Below are 19,046 nucleotides of genomic sequence, written 5' to 3'. Positions count from 1 at the left end.
CTCTAGGCACTTTATGTGCATTGTCCCTTGTAATTTAGTGCAGATGGCATATGCCAGCATCATCCCCCTTTTATAGATGAGAAAACAGGGGCAGATAGGTTAATCACAGCCCAACAGGAAAGTAACTCCCTGTCTGCCCCCGTCTCCCTTGTCCGCCCCCACCCCAGCGTGGGGAGGGGATAGGACGGAAGGGCAAGCTCGAAGTTCTTATTCAACAGAGCCGAAGGTCAAGTCCATGCTTGGGACCTACATGTACAATGGACATTCATGTGATGGGGCTTAGAGTCTGGAGCCATTTTTGGTTGTCACACCTGGGGGAGAAGAGCTCTTGGTATCTACTGGTGGAGGCCAGGATGCTAATCAGCACCTTGCAGTGCACAGGACAGCCCCACCCCATAAAGAACTGTCCAGCCTCAAATGTCAACAGTGCAGAGGATGAGAAAGCCCGCGATCAATGGTACGCACAGCACACGTTATAGATACATGAGACAATACATAATAAAAAGGCAAAACAGGGGAGATGGGTGGGGGGATGGGGTAACTGGGTGACGGGCATTAAGGAGGGTGCTTGAAATAATGAGCACTGGGTGTTATATGCAAATGATGAATCACTGAATTCCACCTCTGAAATTAATAATAATAGTATATGTTGATTAAATTGAATTTAAATTAAAAAAGAAAGCAAAATATAAGTTTCCAGGATTGCTAATTACATCGGCGTATTTACCTGGCCCTTCCTCCCCCAGTGCCTGAGGTGAGTAGCTGTCATTGAACATGCTTTCGTAGACCCCAGCTCTGCACCCACCTTGCCTTTGTGGGTCTCCTGCAGCCAGTGCCGAAGCTGGATCAGGCAGCTCTCCTGGACGGGCATGAGATGGCCCAGGTACCTCTCAATGTAGTCTGCATCCAGCTTGTCCTCTGCAGGAGAAGATGGGGGAGTTCAGGACCAGAGGGCAATACCACTCTCTTCTCCACATGGTCTACCCTTTCTGGAACCCTTGCCTTACTGTCCGCCTCGGATCTGAAACGTCGAGTACAGTGGCCCTTTCACCGAAGAACAGCCATGTGGGCTCCACATCCTCCAGTCTTGCCAAACCATTTCCAAGGTGGTTCTGAAAACTCATGGTAGGGCCAGCCTGGATCTCACTATGGCAAGTGACGTGTCCTTTGACCCTCGGAAATCCAGATAATTCCCACCCCCTGGGGCTGTCCTGCCCTCTGAAGATATTAACAATATGTGCTCATTGTTTCTAGACAGGCATCATCTCAGTGAGCTCTCCCAACACGCCTGTGAGGCGGGCACACTACTGTTCCCACTTCATGGAAGACAAAACTGAGGCCAAGAGAGGTTAAGTAGCAAGTGAATGCATGTGGTGCACCCAGCATAAAAGAGATGGTCAGTAGATACAGTTCCTTTTGTCTTCCCACCTCCCAGCCCCCTTGTGGGTTTGAGGCTTTTCGTTGACAGAGCCCTGACCCCAAAATATAGCCGGGGAGCTGCACAGATCATCCCCAGTGTTCAGTCCCTGTCCTACACAATTGGGCTGTTTGGGGTCAGCGTGTGCAGGCATTTAGAGGCTGGGCTCCAACACGGAGGTCCTGGTGCCCACTCTTAACTGCTGGGGTGGCAGATGCGGGCATGGTGAGGCACACCAGCATGGGAGCATCTCAGCAGTGGGGAGGCAGTCCACAAAGAGCAGCCGCCATGAGCACAGCCCATTCTCTCTGTGCACAATTAGAAAACAAATGGAATGTGTGCACAACCAGTAGCAGGACGAACAAAAAAAGTCCAGGGCTGGAGGTCAGTAGGCATCTGGGTAAGCAGAAGCAGGAGAGATGCTGGTGGGGTGCAGTGGGGGAGCCTCAGAGTGGTCCGAAGTGAGATGGGAAGGGAGCGTGGAGAGGATGAGGGCGAAAGCACAGGCGGGGCAGGAGATACCAGCATCCTTCCGGCCTCTATGCAGCTGTCAAGGCCCCTTTCTCTTGAGCACAAAGGCCCAGTGATTCAGGGCAGGGTGGAAGGGGCATGACTCTGCCTCTCGCCAGCCATCCTGAGCACCTGCCTGCTGCTGGACAGCACAGACAGACAAGGAAGGAAAAGCCTGGTGCAAAATGAGTAGGGCACAGGGCATGACCACCGGATAATGTGCACAAGAAGGGGCGGAGGTTTTAATTTTTAAAAAATATTTTAAAAGTGCACGTACCACAACAGCCAGCTAGTGCATATACAGTTGGTACAGAATGTTTGTTGAATGAATGCCTTTTGTTCTCCCTAAACACTGCCCCAGATATATTATTGGTTACATAGCATATCTCCAAGAAAGCCAAGCCCTACACTTCAGTGGCCCCAAAGGAAAGACTAAATCATCGTGAGCACTAATGCATACGGTTAAAACTGAATTCATGGGGTATGAGTAGTTTTGTGTCCTAGGGTTTTTTTTTTTTTTAATTTAACATTAGATTGTGAACATTTCCCATGTCAACAAAATATGACAAAGGGCTAATTGCCTTCAGTACAAAGAGCTCTTACAAAGCAGTAAGAAATAAGTTGGGCAAATAGGAAAATAAACAAAGTACAAGAACAGAGATTCACAAAAAAGCAATACGGAGTCACTAAGCACAAGAAAATAATATTTGGCCCCACTCATCTACCAGTGGTCACTTTTTGCTTTCTGAAAGATTTTATTTATTTATTTGAGAGAGAGAGAGATGGAATGCATGAGAGGGGGTTGGGAGGGTGGAGAGGCAGAGGGAGAGGGAGAAGCAGACTCCCCTGCTGAGCATCATGACCTGAGCCAAAGGCAGACACTTAACCGACTGAGCCACCCAGGCACCCCTCAGTTTAAAACATTTAGTAACAGTCTTGTGGGGAGCCAGGGTGAGGTCAGGAATAGACACAGTTATGCACTTTGGGGGGAACATTGATTAGTACGACCTCTTTGTAGGCCTAATTGGTAAATCTGACAAAATTTGGGCTGCATATAACCTTTGACCCAACAATTCAACTTAAAAAATTTTATGCTATGTATATACTCATACCAATATAAAAACCACCTTAAGTAGAAAGATATACTATATTATTTATATTTTTTAACAAATGGGAAAAAATAAAATTAAAATTTAAAAACAGAAACCTAAATGTCCATCACTAGAAGTTTAGCTAAATTAACTAAAAATAATCAATAATCAATAAATGTTTATTAATAAGTAAGTTATGGTACAACCACACCATGAAATACTGCAAAGTGCTGAGACAGAAGCAATGACACAGAAAACTGTTCAAGCAACATTAAGAAGTGAAAATAAGCAAAACATCCAGTAGAATGTATAACATGCTTTCACTGATTCACCATAAGTTATACACGTATGCATGCCTGTATATATGTGTATGTATGCACATATTATGTGCATATATATGCCTAGATAATTTTAGGAAATATGAACACAAAACTACTATGGCCTCGAGGGAGAAGAAAGGAGTCTTACTTCCTAATTTACATCTTCCAAGAAATTTGAATTTTTTTTTTTAACATGCATTACTCATATAATTAAAAATAGTTGAGGGGGAGGGGGAAAACAGAGAAAAGGGCAGCCCTGAGGCACCAGATCAGGTCAATTCCTGATTTAGAAATAAATCAGTTCTGGCTCTTGGGCCAGAAGGAAGACAGGGTAAAGCAGCGGGGAAGGGAGGAAGCTGAGTCATTCCAGGTCCCAGACCCGTTCCCAAGGGGACCCGAAGCAATTCTCCCCCGCATGGAGTGAGCAAACCCTAAGCAGGCTTCTGGGGACTGGGTGGCAGTGGGGAGGGGTGGCCAAGGGCACAGAGCTGGCCAGCTGGCCTCCGCCACAGGGACCTACCGTCTGTAAGAACTGTCTCAGGAGCAGGGCCTGGGGCGCTGCCGGACCTGTCAGCCTCCAGGGAGCCAGGATCCCTCGGGCCAGCCTGAGAGCGGGCGTCCTCCTCTCGGACAGGGGCAGGCGTCCACCGGGGAATGTGAGAAGTGCCCTGGGAGATGAGCTCGTTCAGGTAATGCTCAATCACCTCCTTCCCCTGGAAGCCAGAGAGATCAGAGGCACGTGAGCACCAGGACAGGAGCGCGGGGGGTGGGGGGGTAAGGGCGTCAGCCTGGGCGTCACCCTCATCTGGCTGCAGTCCCAGCCCTGACACATGGCTATTGAGCAGTTGAAATGTGGCTGGTCCGAATGGAGATGTGCGGTGAGTGTCAAATAGAAATAGGATTTCCAAGAGTTAGTACAGAAGAAAAAAATGTAAAATAGTTCATTAATAAGTTTTCTATGGATAACACGTTGGATAAAATATATCATTAAAATGAATTTCAGCTGTTTCATTACACAAACAGGCTTCTCTCCTCAGTGATGGGTCTGAGATCTTTACACAGCAACCATTTTAACCAGGACAAAGCACCACAGAAAGCTCTTCCTCTGTTCAGAGTTCACTACAGAAGCCCCAAACATCAGGGGGCTTCAGGATAATGATTATGGTGCCTCCATTACAGGCCGGATAGTTTCCACTCACTATCTTGTGTGTTATGGTCATTATTAGGATACCCATTCTATGGATGAGAAGACTGAGGCCAAGGAAGGTTAAGGATTGATCTTGCTCGATGTCACTTGGGTTGTCAGGTGGTAGAGCGGGTTTTGTGTACCTTCCTCCTTGTGACTGACACAGGAGCCCACCCCTTACCCTCTTGACGTTGGCTGTGTACTGTTTCATGGCGATCTTCTCCAGGGCATTTTCGAAGCCAAAGAAGGACCGGATGTCGAGCGAGGCACATTGCTCAAAGCAAGTCCACTCTTCATTCTCAGGGTGGACCTGAAAGCCAGGCAGGGGTGATGACAAGGTCTCAGTGTGGGGGATGCCGCGCCCACCCCCCCCGCCCCAGGGGCTCTCTTGGTGATGTGGGCCCAGGCAGAGCAGACAGCAGACAGCACCTAGAGCCCCACCCAGAGAACAATGGAAAGTGTTAGAGAACAAAGAGCCTTCTCATGAGAGGATGGGAGAAAGTGGGTCTGGTGTCTGCATGCCTCTCCCTTAAAAACTGATATATAATAATATATTTAAATGAGTAATATATTTAACATACAATTATATATAAGCAAGTTAAACATAATTAGTATATATTCTAGATATATATTTTAAAGTACGTATTATGTTATATATTTATATATAATATATACATATATAAAAGCAAGGACAAACTTTGTTGACACAGCTATTACGCAAACCCAGGCTTAGTACTTCTCAAACTTCCGTGGGCAGAAACATGACCCGGAAGTCTGTTAAATGTGCAGGTTCCTAGGCCGAATGGGTCCAGGGCGGGGCCTGAAAACAAGCATTTCCCAAGCAGCTTTGGTGATGCTGATTCATCTGTTGGCTGAACTCACTCTGAGAAATACTGCACTAAAAATGATTTATAAAAAGCTGCCACCCACTCAGTTGTTAAGCGTCTGCCTTGGGCTTAGGTCATGATGCCAGGGTCCTGGGATCAAGCCCCGCATCAGGCTCCCTGCTCAGCGGGAAGCCTGCTTCTCCCTCTCTCTCTGCCCCTGCTTGTGTTCCTGCTCTCGCTCTCTCTCTCTGTGAAATAAATAAATAAAATCTTTTAAAAAAAAAAAAAGGTAACACACCTACGGGGGGCTTAGTATGTGCCAGGCACTCTCCTAAGGGGTTTGGATAGTTCACTTCCTTTAATCCTCAACACAACCTATGTGATAGGTGCAATCATTAACCCCATTTTAAAACAGATGAAGAAACTGTAAATGAGGGTGCGTTTCATGGAGGAAGGAAAGGAGAGAGAGAAAAGGAAGAGGGAGGCAGGTTGCCAGGTTTTGCCAACAAAATACAGGATGCCACATTTGAATTTCAGATAAACAGTGAATAATACTTTGTTAAGTATGTCCCAAGCAATACTTGAGATTATTTAAACGAACAAAAAAGTATCATCTGTGTATCTGAATTGCAGATGGAAGCCAGTGTCCTGCATCTTGTAAAGGCCAAGGCCCTGGGGGCAGAGGAGGGGGATCTAGGCTGATGCAAGGTCTGGGGGTGCAGGCTCACGGTGTAGCTGCAGCTTTCATTGACCACCACGCGGCTGGCGAAGGTCTCGTTGCGGGCTTCGATGAGGAGGGTCCTCTCCCTCCAGTTCAACACGTTTCTCTGCACGAAGACCACGTGCTCAACACCCGCAATCTGCAAGGGAAGGACAGTGGGGGGGGGGGGCCTGCAGGATATGGAGATTTCGCCGAGACCCGGCTGGCCTGCCCACCAGCTGGCCCGGATCCTGTACCACGCCCTCCACCCCCACACCCGACGCCTGCCCACCAGCCGAGGCCCTAGTCCCCAGCCCATCAATCAATCCCTAGGGCTTGGTCCTTCCCAGACCAGCCCTCCACCCCAGTACGCCATACCGCCATACCGGCACCTACACACACACACTCCGTCCCCCACCTGAACCCGCCCCCAGGTCCCCCACACCCCTTCCGGGTCCCCTCCTCCGCACCCCCCAGCCCCTGGGACCCTCCTCCCCGCCCACCTTCCGCAGCAGCCGTGGGGCCTCCACGCGCAGCCTGCAGCTCCTCTCCACCACGTGCACCGCCCCGTCGGGGCTGCGGGACTCGCGCAGGACCTCACTGCCCAGGAAGACGGGGATCTGCGGGCAGGTGGGGAAGCGCTTCTCATAGGCCTGGGGGCAGAGCGGGAGTGAGTGCCAAGGGGGCTGGTGGCCCCAGAGGGGCCCACTGCCAGCTGAGGCCTGCAGCTCAACCCCCCTCCCTCCTGCTGGGCTGTTGTCTCATTTATAGGAGCAGAAATGTGAATTCCTGGCCTAAGATAAGAGCAGTGACCACTGCTGTTTCACCAACAAGACATCATTTTAACACCTGTCTCAGAGCCGTGACACACGAGTGCATGAGCAATGATTTGGCATTTCACTCTTTGGCCCTGCGTTTGAGATTTCAACCTCAGAAGTGTGGGCTTGCCTGGGACATTTCAAAAGAAGGCATCTTTCAGGAAAAAACACTTGACATAATCCAGCACCTCTTCGTGACAAAAACACTGAACAAGCGAAGAATAGGAGGGAACTTCCTCAAGCTGATAAATCACAGTCAGCATCATGCTCAATGCTAGAAGATGGAATCCTTTCCCCCTGAGATCGGGAACAAGGCAACGTCTGCTCAACATTGTCCTGGAAGTTCTAGTCCTGGCAGTTAGGAAGTAAAAGAAATAAAAGGCCTCCAGATTGGAGGACGGGAGTCTGTGCCCAGTTCCGGAATTGCCAGGGAAAGAGCCACTGTGGGGTAAGCCCTCATCCATGGCTGACTGTATCCAAGTGGGGTCTGCTCCAAGCGCCTGTCACAGCCCATGTGCCAGGAAATCGGGATCAAAGCAGCTCCAAAAATAGTGTGGGCATCTGAGGACAGCGCCTCCTCCCCCATCCCTCAGGGCTCCTCCCAGCTCAGAAGGGCAGAGGGGGGTGGGGGCAAGAAGAAATGGAACGGTGCCCGGTGCCCTTGGTGTCACCCCAGGCCCCACAAGGCCAGCCCAGTGTGTCTTCCTGCCGTATGTTGAGCCTGGCTGTCTTGTACAGATGCAGCAGACACAGCAGGGCTGGAATAAGGAGCCCTTGTTCCCCAGCGGAGGGTGCATGGCGAGCAGACATTTGCCCGCTGAGGACAGAGCTGCATAACAGAGTGGGCAGATCCTGTGGTGGTGGGCCAGCTGCAAGGGTGTGAGGCTCAGCTCCACCTCCTCCCAAGAGAGGCAAGTCCTTTCCTCCTCTAAGCCTCTTTCACCATCTGGAAAATGGGTACATACCAAATTTGCCTCCCAGAGTATGAAACCAGGCTGGCTACTTATGCAGAGCCTGGCTCATTTAAAGCAACCAGAATTTTCATTCTCCAGGCAACAAGACTCAAACGACAGCAGAGCACAGGTTTGCAAGAACCGCAGACAGCTCCCTATCAGCCATATCTGAGTACTCCCTTGTCACCAAATGTAGGAGGGAGCCAGAGGAGCCAGCTTGGGCTCCCCTCCACTGTAGGAAGAGGGATGCTGACATTTTTTTAAAGTATGTCGAGGGAAAGGGGTGCATGGCTCAGAATTGGACAGGCTCAGTTCATGTCTCTGCTACTTTCTCACTGAGTGGCCTCGTGAGCCCCTGTTTCCTCTTCTGTAAAATGGGGTGGCATCCCCATTTGACAAATGAAAGAACTGGAACACAGAGAGGCTAAGTAACTTACCCAAGGTCACACAGTGAAAACTGGTAAACCTGGATTTGAATCCCAGCGTGGCCCAGTCTTCATTCCCTCGGGAGGGCTTTGCTCTTCTGGGCACCTGGGAAACAGCCAGGCATCGTCCCCAGGGCCGAGTGATCACGATTTCCCCCTTCTCCACCTTTAGTACTTCAACTCCTACTCGCTCATGGCCACACTGCCCCTGAGTTTCTGCACTCCCTCTAACTGTAGAGTCTCTCCTGCTTCCCAGATGAAATGACATACTCAGAACAGGCCCAGATGCCCGGAACATGTCCCACACTCCATAACTGTGGCCCACCAGGTCCCAGGCAATCTCTGCCACCAGCCACCTTCACTCTGCTCCAGCCATGCCAGCCTTGCTGTTTCTAGAACACATTTTTATGGGTTCAGTTGTGCACCAACCACCCCCCAACAAAATCCATGTGTCCTACCTAGTTTCTCTGAATGTGACCTTATCTGGAAATAGGTGCTTGTAAATGTAATTAGTTAAGATGAAGTCATACTGGAGTGGGGGAGGGGAGCAGATCTCTAATCCAATATGGCTGATGTCCTTATAAAAAGGGGAAATTTGGTCACAGACACTCATACAGGAAAAACATCATGTGAAGATGAAGGCACAGGTCTGGGTGATTCCTCTATAAGCCAAGGAATGCCAACGATTACCAGCAACACCAGAAGCTAGTAGAAAGGCATGGAGCAGATTCTCCCTCAAGCCCTCAAAGGAACCAATCCCGCCAACACCTTGATTTCAGACTTCAGGCCTTCGGACTGTGAGGTAAAACGTTTCTGCTGTTTAAGCCACCCAGTTTGTGGTACTTTTAAATGTCAGCCCCAGGACACTAATGCACCTACCATCTGTTCCCACCACAGGGCCTTTGCATGAGCTGTTCCCTCTCCTTGGACCACTAATCACTTTACTTGACAGTGAAGGAGGAGGGAGGCCTGAGTAACTGGGGCTTCCAGAGGGTAAAGAGACCTGGATTGGGGGCTAAGGAGATGCTCTGGCTTCAGGGACTCATCCGTGCTAGTCCCTCTTCCTGGGACATCTTCCCCCACCTTCTCCCCTGCAAAGCTGCCTCCTTCCCTATTCTGTACTTTTAGCGTATTCGTTTCCTTGATACCATTTATCACACCCTTCAGCTGATCCTAGCTTGCATGTGGCGTGCTGAAGGCCTGGGCTGCATGCTTTTTCCACAGCACTAACCTCATACGTGTCTGTCTCAGCTCTTGGCACACAGCAGGACTAATAAATGCCCACAGGCAAAGAAAAAAATAATTTAAACTTGTCGATGATCCAAAAAGCCCCCAAGAAAGGTGTCCCCAGAGGGGAATGACAGGCTGTGGAGACAGAGCATCCAACTGAGCTTCACCAGGCTGACTTCCTGTTGTAACAAAGCTCTGGGTAGAAGAGCTCCATCTGGAGCCACCAGATAACAGTGGAGGGCGGAGGGCGGAGGGCTGGTGGGCAGCAGAGGCTGCTGGGGCACAGCTTTCCCTGACCCTGAAAGGGAAGGTGCTACCTTCCTCAAGTAGCAACGATGGAGCTAGGCCAAGCATTGGAGCGGGGAGCGGGTCAGAGCTCAGGTCCCATCTGGAAGGCAGGGGCCCCTAAATGAAGAGTCCATCCCAGGGCTATATCTCCTGCCAGAAAGTCCCCGGGGTTGTGAGGCCCAGTGTCAGACATTGTTGCTACTGACGTTTACGGGGCACTAACCGCATCATTTATTTGTATGGTGCCCGAAGATGGAAACTAGTATTTCCCCATTTTACAGATAGGCAAGTTGAGGCTTGGGAAGGCATCACACAGTCAGTAAGTGGTGGGGCTGGAGCATAGGCCCATCTGACCCAGACCCCAGCCCTGAACCACCCTGTCCTGCCTCTCAGGGGATTTTCATTACATCACAAGTGTCAATAGTTTGGAAATACTGAGTCCTGCTGGCCTAAAACCAATGAATCAGGGGTACATTTGCCTTTGGCACATCACAGGGTCTTATAGGACCGAACAGTCCACAGGATCCTCCCCACGGGCTCCTGTCCCAACAAATCATGCCTGAGCTTCTCTGTGCTGAACAAGCACATGGTTGCCTCCCCGCCCCTCCCCAGGAACACAAGGTAGCAGAAGGATTCAGTTACAGCCCTTCTGCCAGGTGGCTAGAGAGGGACACCCAAGCCTCCTCACTCAGAAAGGAAGCTGGTCCAAGGCCCAGAACCCGCCCATGCAGGGCCGCAGCTGGGGTAGGCAGAGACTAGTGGAAACTTCTGTTGACTGCCTCCCATGCGCCTCCGTCCTGTAAAAATCCACAGTGACACACTTAGCATGTGGAGATGGGCAGCTGGACTCCTAGCCAGACCTGCCTACCTCCAGCTGGGCAGCCTCGAACACAGGCACGTCCCCTTGTCTCCCTTCAGGCTCATCTGTAAAGTAATTCACTCCCAGTGAGCACCTGGTTGTACCGTTTCCTTCATTTGTGCGTCACACCTGCTGACAAGAAGTCATCGGCCCGTGGCAGGGAGCTTCTCCTCCTCCCACCAAATCCCCAGGGCTTGTCAAAATGACACAGTCAACACTCAGTAGGCATTTACATGATGAATAAGTGAATGACAGCATCTCAGTAGGCATTTACATGATGAATGAGTGAATGACAGCATCCCATACCCATTAAGGGCACGGACTCTGGGTCCAAATCTCTGCTCTGTTTCTTACCAACTGTGTGGCCTTGAAAGCGTCATCAGGCTCTCAGTTCCTTAATGTGCTCGTTTGTTAGGAGAATAAGAGAAGTAGCTACCTTGCTGAGTGGTGGGATGTGTGGGGGGGAATAAAGGAGTCCGTTTTTGTAAAGTGCTGAGAACAGTGCCTAGCACATGGTTCGTTCTACATAAGCATTTGTTAAATAAATTTAAATTTTAAAAAAGAGTGAGATTCTATAAAGTACAGAAAAGCTATTTCTGCTAATCACTTGACAGCTGCTCCCTCCTCCCCCACCCCTCCTTCCTTCCTGCTCTTCCTCATGCAAATTCAAAAAAAGCTGGAAGCTGCTTACCCCAAACCTTCCACCAAGAGTGTGGAAAGAAGATCCAAACTGCACTAACGTACTCTGGTGCAGTACTTTGCCTTCCCTTTCCATGCTGCAGGCTGGATTCGGGGCACTGAGCACTGTATGACCTCACACGAGGCACACACCTCCAGTCACACTCCTCAGGAGCCTTTCTTGATGACCCTGGGAGACCCCAGGATTGACGAGTATAAATCCTCTCAGCTCCCCCAACTTTTTTAAAAAGTGAGATAGAATTCTCATACCATAAAATGCACCCTTTTTAAAAACATTTTATTTTTTTACTTGAGAGAGAGCAAGAGAGAGAGAGCACAGCAGGGGGAGCAGCAGAGGGAGAAGCAGGCTTCCCTGCTAAGCAGGGAGCCCCGAGGCAAGAGTAGATCCCAGGACCCTGAGATCATGACCTGAGCCGAAGGCAGATGCTTAACCGACTGAGTCACCCAGGAGCCCCTAAAATGCACCCTTTTAAAGTGTTTGATTCTGTGGGTTTTAGCACATTCACAAAGTTGTACATCCATCACCACCATCTAGTTCCAGAACATGCCATCACTCCAAAAAGAAATTCCCTACCCATTACAGCCAACCCCTAGTGCCCCTACCCCGGCCCTAGGCAACCACTAATCCACTTCCGATCTCGGCAGATTTGCTGTTTCTGGACATTCCATGGGAGTGGAATCATACAGTATGTGGCCTTTTGCGTCTGGCTTCTCTCACTTGGCATCGTGTTTTCAAGGCTCATCCGCGTTGTGGCAGGTGTCAGTGCCTCATTCCTTTTCATGGCTGAACCATATTCTACCATATGGATTCCCCCCAGTTTTGGCCAAGTTGCTTAGCTAGAGTTTAGGGGATGAGACATCAAACATCTGATGACAACAGTGTCACCCTGGCCGATGAAGGGTAGCGGGCGTGGTAGAACCAGGACAACACACCACTGGAGCTGTTTGACTGCTGGATACAATCTATAAAAACGGGTATGCCTGGAGAGTCCTGTAGCTAGATAACCTGCTGCTAGTGTAGTCAAAGCCAGCTCGGGGGAGGCAAAAGATGGAGACAAAGAGGCGGAAGGACCCTGCAGCCGGGGCACCTGGACACAGCAAGGGGGCAAGGCTCGGGTGTGGGTGGCACGGCAGAAGCAGAGCATGGGGTTTAGATGCTGCCTCTGCCCCTTGCCAGCTCAACCTTTTGAGACTCAGTTCTCTTGGAAAAAAAGAAAGAGAGAGAGAAGATAATGAGAATGATGGTGATACCTACTTTGTAAGGACTGCAGTAAAGACTAAAGGTAGATAATACGTTTAAGGCACAGAGCGCAGTGCCAGACATGACATCATAGACTTTTACATTGACGAGAGGAACAGATGTTTGTACAGAATCATGCACAGTAGCCAAACGGTAGAAACATCCCAAGTGTCCTTTGACGGATGCGTGGATAAACAAAATGTGGTCCATCCATACAGGGGACTATGATTCAGCCATAAAAAGGAAGGCAGCACGGACACCTGCTACCACATGGATGAACCTTAAAGACATCACGCTCAGTGAAAGAAGCCAGACGCAAAAGGACACATACTGCATGGTTCCACTTGTATGAGGTCCTAGAATAGTCAGATTCCCTGGCAGAGAGCAGAAGGGTGGACGCCAGGGGCTGGGAGGGGCAGGAGGGACGGGGAGTTGGTGTTTAATGGGGGCAGGGTGTCAGTTTGGGAAGACGAAAGAGTTCTGGGGTTAGATGGTGGTGAGCACTGCACAACACTATGAATGCGTTTAATGCTGAACTGAACTGTACACCTAAAAATGGTTAAAATGGGAAATTTTGCATTATGTATATTTTACCACAGTTTTTTTGGAAAAAAAAAAAAGAGTAAGCCCCATCTCCTGGGTGGTTTATAGCCCTGCCAGGAGCACTGGCCGTGATTTGGAGTAGAATATCATGTCTGTGTGTTTGTTTTTAGTCAACACCTCTGTCTCTATGCCTGTTTTCTTCACCACTGGATTCCCCAGTGTCCTTGTACAACACCTGGGATGCTCTAGAAGCCCGGCCCATATTCGCTGAAGGAAGGAAGGAAGGAAGGAAGGAAAGAAAGGAGGCTGGGAGGGAGGGAGGAGCAGGTGCTGGGGAAAGAAAGCAGGAAGTTGGAACCATTGACATAGATCTACCTGTAAGAGCAGGTGGAGCAGCACAGGACCCTCATCTCCCCAGACACCTGCCAGTACACTGCGGCAGGCCCAGCAGGTAACCTGTGCCTGTGGATTGCTGTTTACGCTCCACCTGCACACAGCTGAGTCCTTGCAGGTGCCGACTGCACACATGAATAAATGCCTGAGTAGTTCCCGCCTATGGTCACGAGAGCCATGCAGCCGCCGCTCTTGGCCGATGAATCAGCCCCGAACAAGGGGCCAGGGAACAATTCTGCCTGTTTTTCAATTTCCCAGTCCTGACTGAGGCTGCAGCATGGGGTGCTGTTAATGGGGCCGAGGTATTATTCCTTCCTATTCTATCCTTTCTTTGCATGAATCAGATCTGGATGTCCCTCTGCCCTGGCCAGGACTGTGTCTCTGCCTCGGGAGGTCACACCATCAGAACGCCTGGCTTCTCCAGCACTGGGGGGTGGAACGCATAGGCTGGTCGCCCCGCCCCACAACTGCACAAAAAAACCTGCTGTGGATTCTCACCCACGCACGGGGAGCAGGTTGGAGGAAACTCTCCTCCTCTGAACACACTCTGTACCCACAAACTTCCAGGATCAGCTGGTGCCCTTGATGGCTCAGGGAGGGACTGGGAGGCAGGGAGGCCAGCCCAGAGCGTCTTGACATTTAGAGGTATGTCAGGATCTCGATGGGAGGGAAACACTATTTGAGATTTTTCAAGTGTCTCCGGAATGTGCCCAGCCTCTGTCACCTCTGCTTCCCCACGTTCTCCAGGCCTCTGGGATTGAAAACCCCCTCCGATCCATTTAAACCCTAAATCTGATCATGTCACTCGGCTTAAAGCCTTCCAAAGCTCCCAAGGTCCTTGAACAGACAAACTGACCCTGCCAATCACTTTCTAACTCACACTGGAGCCCAGATGAGCCACATTTATTCCTTCAGAGAGAAGGTCTCCTTCTCTGCATAAAGTGGACCCTCCTGCCCTTGGCAAGGCTCAGCCTGAAGGACCTAAAAGACCTTCAGCTGACAATCAATGGGCCCTCCCCCGTGTTCCTACAACACCCTGTGCATTCCCTATTAGGAATCACTCTACATGGCATTTGCCCGGTTCCTCTCTCCTCTCTCTCTCTCTCTCTCTCTCTCTCTCTCAGAAACACACACACACACACATACACACACACACCCCACTACAAGCTCCATGAGGGCAGGAAGGGATGGTGTCAGGAGAACCAGAACAAAGACATCGTTCCTGCCTTCCTGAAGCTTAATTTAATGAGAAAGACCCATATAAACAAGCAAGGAAGCAAGCGCACAGAATCATGATGCATTTCAAAAAGTGCTAGGAATCCACTATGTTGTAGCCCCTACACCTAGCGTGCTGCTTAGCACACAGTGAAATTCAATAAGTATTCAGAGGATGCATACACGAACACATGTGTGAATTAGTATTTGCATAAACTAATGAGTGAGGACCTAAAATTTGCTTCTGAAATCATACGATCACTTTGCTGGGCAGTGGATCGCCTCTGTTCTCCCAGCCCAAATCAGAATGCGTCAGATCCCCGTAAGAAATCCAGGATGGAAGATGTCACTTCCCTTAATCTGTTAGCAACAGGATCAGATGATGGGCTCCAGGGAACTAATTTAAACTCATTTAAATAAGGCCCCTGCTGCTTTATTAAAACTATGCCCATAACAACGGGTCCAACTGTAACTGCCCTGGCCTGAGCTGCAAGGATTTACCTCTAGATGCTGCTCCTTATTAATAATTCATTCGCTAAATTACAAGCTGTTTTCAATACAAAAGGCCAGGTCTTTAAATATTTTAACACTTAATTGCTGATGACAGCTCTCACCTCCATAACCCTTCCTCTGTGTGAAAAGCCTATTGCTAAGGAAATTCTACTCCAAGCCATCTTCCTTCTTTGGATTTGCAGAATCTGAGATGAGCTGAAGTCACGGGGCTTGAGAGCCCCACTGGGATCCCAGGGCAGTGCCCGGACAAGAGGCAGCCAGGTCATTCCTGAAACCGCTGTGGCCACTGGTGCACAAGTGTTTACGGAACATCAGTGCCCGAATCTGGAATGTCTGGCTGTGAGCACAGGCTATGGGGTCAGATTCCCCTAAATTCAAATCTCTGTCATTTACTGATGATGCCATTTACTGAGCATAATGGGCTGAATTATGTCCCCCCAGAAAAGGTATGTTGGATGTGCCCTTATTTGAAAAGAGGGTCTTTACAGAGGTAATCAGGTTAAAATGAGGTCACTAGAGTGTATTTATAAATCCAATATGACTGGTGTCCTTCCTTATAAAAAAGGAAATTTGGACCCAGAGGCACACACACACAGGAAATACGCCATGTGAAGGTTGGAGTTATGCCAGCACACGCTGAACAACTACCAGAAGCCAGGAGAGAATCCTGGAACAGATCCTTCCAAAGTATCTTCAGAGGAGGCTCAGCCCTGCTGACACCTTGATCTTGGACGGCTGGCCTCTAGATTTCTGTTGTTCTAAGCCACCCAGTCATGGTACATTGTTACGCAGCCCTAGCCAATGAATGTACTAACTAGGGGATAGTCTCCATACCCTCTGAAAACCTTAATTTTCCCTCCCACTGCAGCCAAGGCTGCTATGAAAATTCCTGCCTCTGAGCGGGCCTCAAGGGCTGGGCACACAGAGCATCTGGTAGGTAACCTCTGCCAGGCTCTGTCAGCATTGGCTGTCCCCCGACCAGAAGGCCAGGGTTTGTGGGTTCCACCGTGCTCCCCTTTGTGCGGTCCTGATGGAGTGCAGGCATTTGGGACACAGTCCTGGTGATAACTGTCCCAGCCAGACTACTCACTGGGCCCAGATGCCACCCCAATGAGTTGAGATCCTCAGCTCTGAGAAATGGCAGAGTTCATGATTGGGAATGTAAATTCTGGAGCTGAACTGCCTGCAGTTGTCCCCACCTGCTTCATGTTTGCTTTGTAGCCTTGGGGAATCCATTCATCCTTCCCATTTCTCAGTTTCCTCCTCTAGTAGAATGGTGCTACCCATAGAACCTATCTCTTGGGGTGCTTAGGAGAAGTACACAACTTAATATTTGAATGGGCTCAGGACGCCTGGGTGGCTCAGTTGGTTAAGCGACTGCCTTCGGCTCAGGTCATGATCCTGGAGTCCCGGGATCGAGTCCTGCATCGGGCTCCCTGCCCGGCGGGGAGTCTGCTTCTCCTTCTGACCCTCCCCCTCTCATGTGCTCTCTCTCTCTCTCTCATTCTCTCTCTCAAATAAATAAATAAAATCTTTAAAAAAAATATTTGAATGGGCTCAGAACAGTGCCTGGGACCTCATAAGCACTGTGAACATGTTTATTAAATAACATTTAAGATAGAATTTGCCGAAACCCACAAATGATCACTACCATTCATGGCAGGGATTTCTTTGGAAGGAATATGTCCACACAAAAACTTGGGCCTCAGTGTTCATAGCGGTGTTATTCGTAATAGGCCAACATTGGAAAAAATCCTTCCACTGATGAGTGGAAAACAAATGTGGTCTATCCAGGCAACGAAATATGACTCAGCCATAAGAAGGAGTGAAGTGCTGACATGTTACAACGTGGATGAACCTTGAAAACATGATGTTGAGGGAGAGAAGCCTGTCACCAAGGGCCACATATTCTATGATTCCACTTACATGAAATGTCCTAAATAGGCAAGTCTACAGGGGCGCCTGGGTGGCTCAGTTGGTTAAGCGACTGCCTTCGGCTCAGGTCATGATCCTGGAGTCCCGGGATCGAGTCCTGCATCGGGCTCCCTGCTCGGCGGGGAGTCTGCTTCTCCCTCAGACCCTACCCCCTCTCCTGCTCTCTCTCTCTCAAATAAATAAATAAATAAAATCTAAAAAAAAAAAATAGGCAAGTCTACAGAGACAGAAAGTAGACTAGTGGTTGTCAGGGGCTGAGGGTGTAGGGATTGGATAGGACTGCAAATGGGCACAGGGTTTCTTTTTGGGGTGATGAAATGCTCTAAAACTGACGGTGGTGATGGGTACACAACTCTATGAATACTAAAAACCACTGACTTGAACCTTTTAATCGGGTATGTGACTTATAACTCAGTAAAGCTGTTAGAACAATACATAATAACAATAAACCTAAATAATATTTCACCAGCATGAACAATATGCCAGGCCCTGTCCAGGCACCCCTGTCCCTTCATTCAATCCTCACTTCCACTCTTGGTAGAGCAAGAGGCTTTATTATCCTCCATTTTCCAGCTGAGAAATTGGAGCAGGGACCCAGTGGATGGATCTGGCTCTTCACCACCATCCATCTGGGAGGAGAGCCCAGATAACCCAGAATCCATTCACAACAGGGTGCAAGCTGACCAGAGAATGGCCTTCGATGCTCAAGGGACCACTGTCTGAAGTCCAAGACACGGCCTTTGTGTTCTCTGCACAAAGACCCCACCACCACCTTCTGGGACCCCACACACAAAGGGACCAAAGACCCTTTCCAACCTTGGATACACAGCTACCTCCATTGTCTTGTTTCCCTCTGTTTACCAAGATAATACGAGCTCACTGTTTTGAACCAAATAATACAGAATACAATCAAGAAAGAAGAAAACAGGGCGCCTGGGTGGCTCAGTTGGTTGGACGACTGCCTTCGGCTCAGGTCATGATCCTGGAGTCCCGGGATCGAGTCCCGCATCGGGCTCCCTGCTCGGCAGGGAGTCTGCTTCTCCCTCTGACCCTCCCCCCTCTCATGTGCTCTCTCTCTCTCATTCTCTCTGTCTCAAATAAATAAATAAAATCTTTAAAAAAAAAAAAAAAAGAAAGAAGAAAACAAAGCTCCTTGGAATCCCACCTTTCAGAAACAAAATTCACGTCAGGGGATTTGGCCCAAGGAGAGAGACACCCATTCACTGGATTAGTTAAATTTTTGAAATGAAAGAAGAAAAAAAAATTGGGGGGCGGGGTAATTTTTTAAGCTCAGTCTAGAAAGGTTGGCTCAGTGCTATTTTATAACCAATTCCCTGAGTTCAGTTTTAGTCATTTGTGTTTGTTCCTGGTGGACTTCTGAAGCAAGGAATGCTTCAATTCTCAAGTCAGTTTTGTTAAACAGAAAAACCAAAGGCCAGCTCATCTGGTCACTCGGATGCACTGAGAATAGCTGAGTCCATCTGAAACTTGCCTGGCATCTGACCCAAACTGAAGGCAAGTGTTTAGCTGAGAAACAAAGACGGACATTAAGTGCAGAAAAACCCTTTTGTGCCCACACAGCATGCAAGTTATGTTGAGTTATGCAGCTATTTGGGGGACAGTGATGTTTTTTGTAAACAGTCGGCAAAGTGGCTTTGTCGGTAACATTGCAGAGGTTTGGGGCCCTTTCACCAACAAGGATTTTACGGAAGATAAGGAAACATGGGCAAGGCTGTCCCTTTGAGAAATACAAATAAATTAATGCAGATACAGATAATAAGTATCTGAAAACCTTTGTTTCCTACTGTACCCACAAGCCTCTATGCATCAACACCTAGGGACTGTTAACAGATAGGGGAGTAAAGGGAGTCCTCCTTTCATTTA

The 19,046-nt window shown here is 49.1% G+C and overlaps 1 protein-coding gene and 1 long non-coding RNA gene across 2 annotated transcripts in view; one reads left to right on the top strand and one right to left on the bottom strand.

The window, feature by feature from the left end:
* SEC14L5 (SEC14 like lipid binding 5) overlaps window positions 1-19,046 on the bottom strand; it is a 39,509-nt gene that overhangs the window by 17,270 nt on the left and 3,193 nt on the right. Inside the window, exons 3-7 of the mRNA XM_045874906.3 lie at window positions 6,555-6,704; window positions 6,080-6,211; window positions 4,706-4,834; window positions 3,859-4,051; window positions 806-918 (exon numbers count right to left, since the gene is read on the bottom strand). Coding sequence (XP_045730862.1) covers window positions 806-918; window positions 3,859-4,051; window positions 4,706-4,834; window positions 6,080-6,211; window positions 6,555-6,704 — 717 coding nt within the window. The remainder of the gene's footprint in view (window positions 1-805; window positions 919-3,858; window positions 4,052-4,705; window positions 4,835-6,079; window positions 6,212-6,554; window positions 6,705-19,046) is intronic.
* Window positions 3,902-17,959, top strand: LOC135364530 (uncharacterized). The gene is made up of 4 exons (XR_010411832.1): window positions 3,902-4,027; window positions 6,823-7,317; window positions 8,853-9,049; window positions 17,834-17,959. It is a non-coding gene; the product is annotated as an uncharacterized LOC135364530 (long non-coding RNA).

This window comes from Mirounga angustirostris, unplaced genomic scaffold (assembly GCF_029215605.1).
Source record: "Mirounga angustirostris isolate CCGP_5_RB_7025 unplaced genomic scaffold, mMirAng1.0.hap1 SCAF_5, whole genome shotgun sequence".
NCBI classification, from domain to species: Eukaryota; Metazoa; Chordata; class Mammalia; order Carnivora; family Phocidae; genus Mirounga; species Mirounga angustirostris.
Note: the sequence above shows the minus strand (reverse complement) of the source record. Positions and strands in the feature narration are given on the sequence as shown.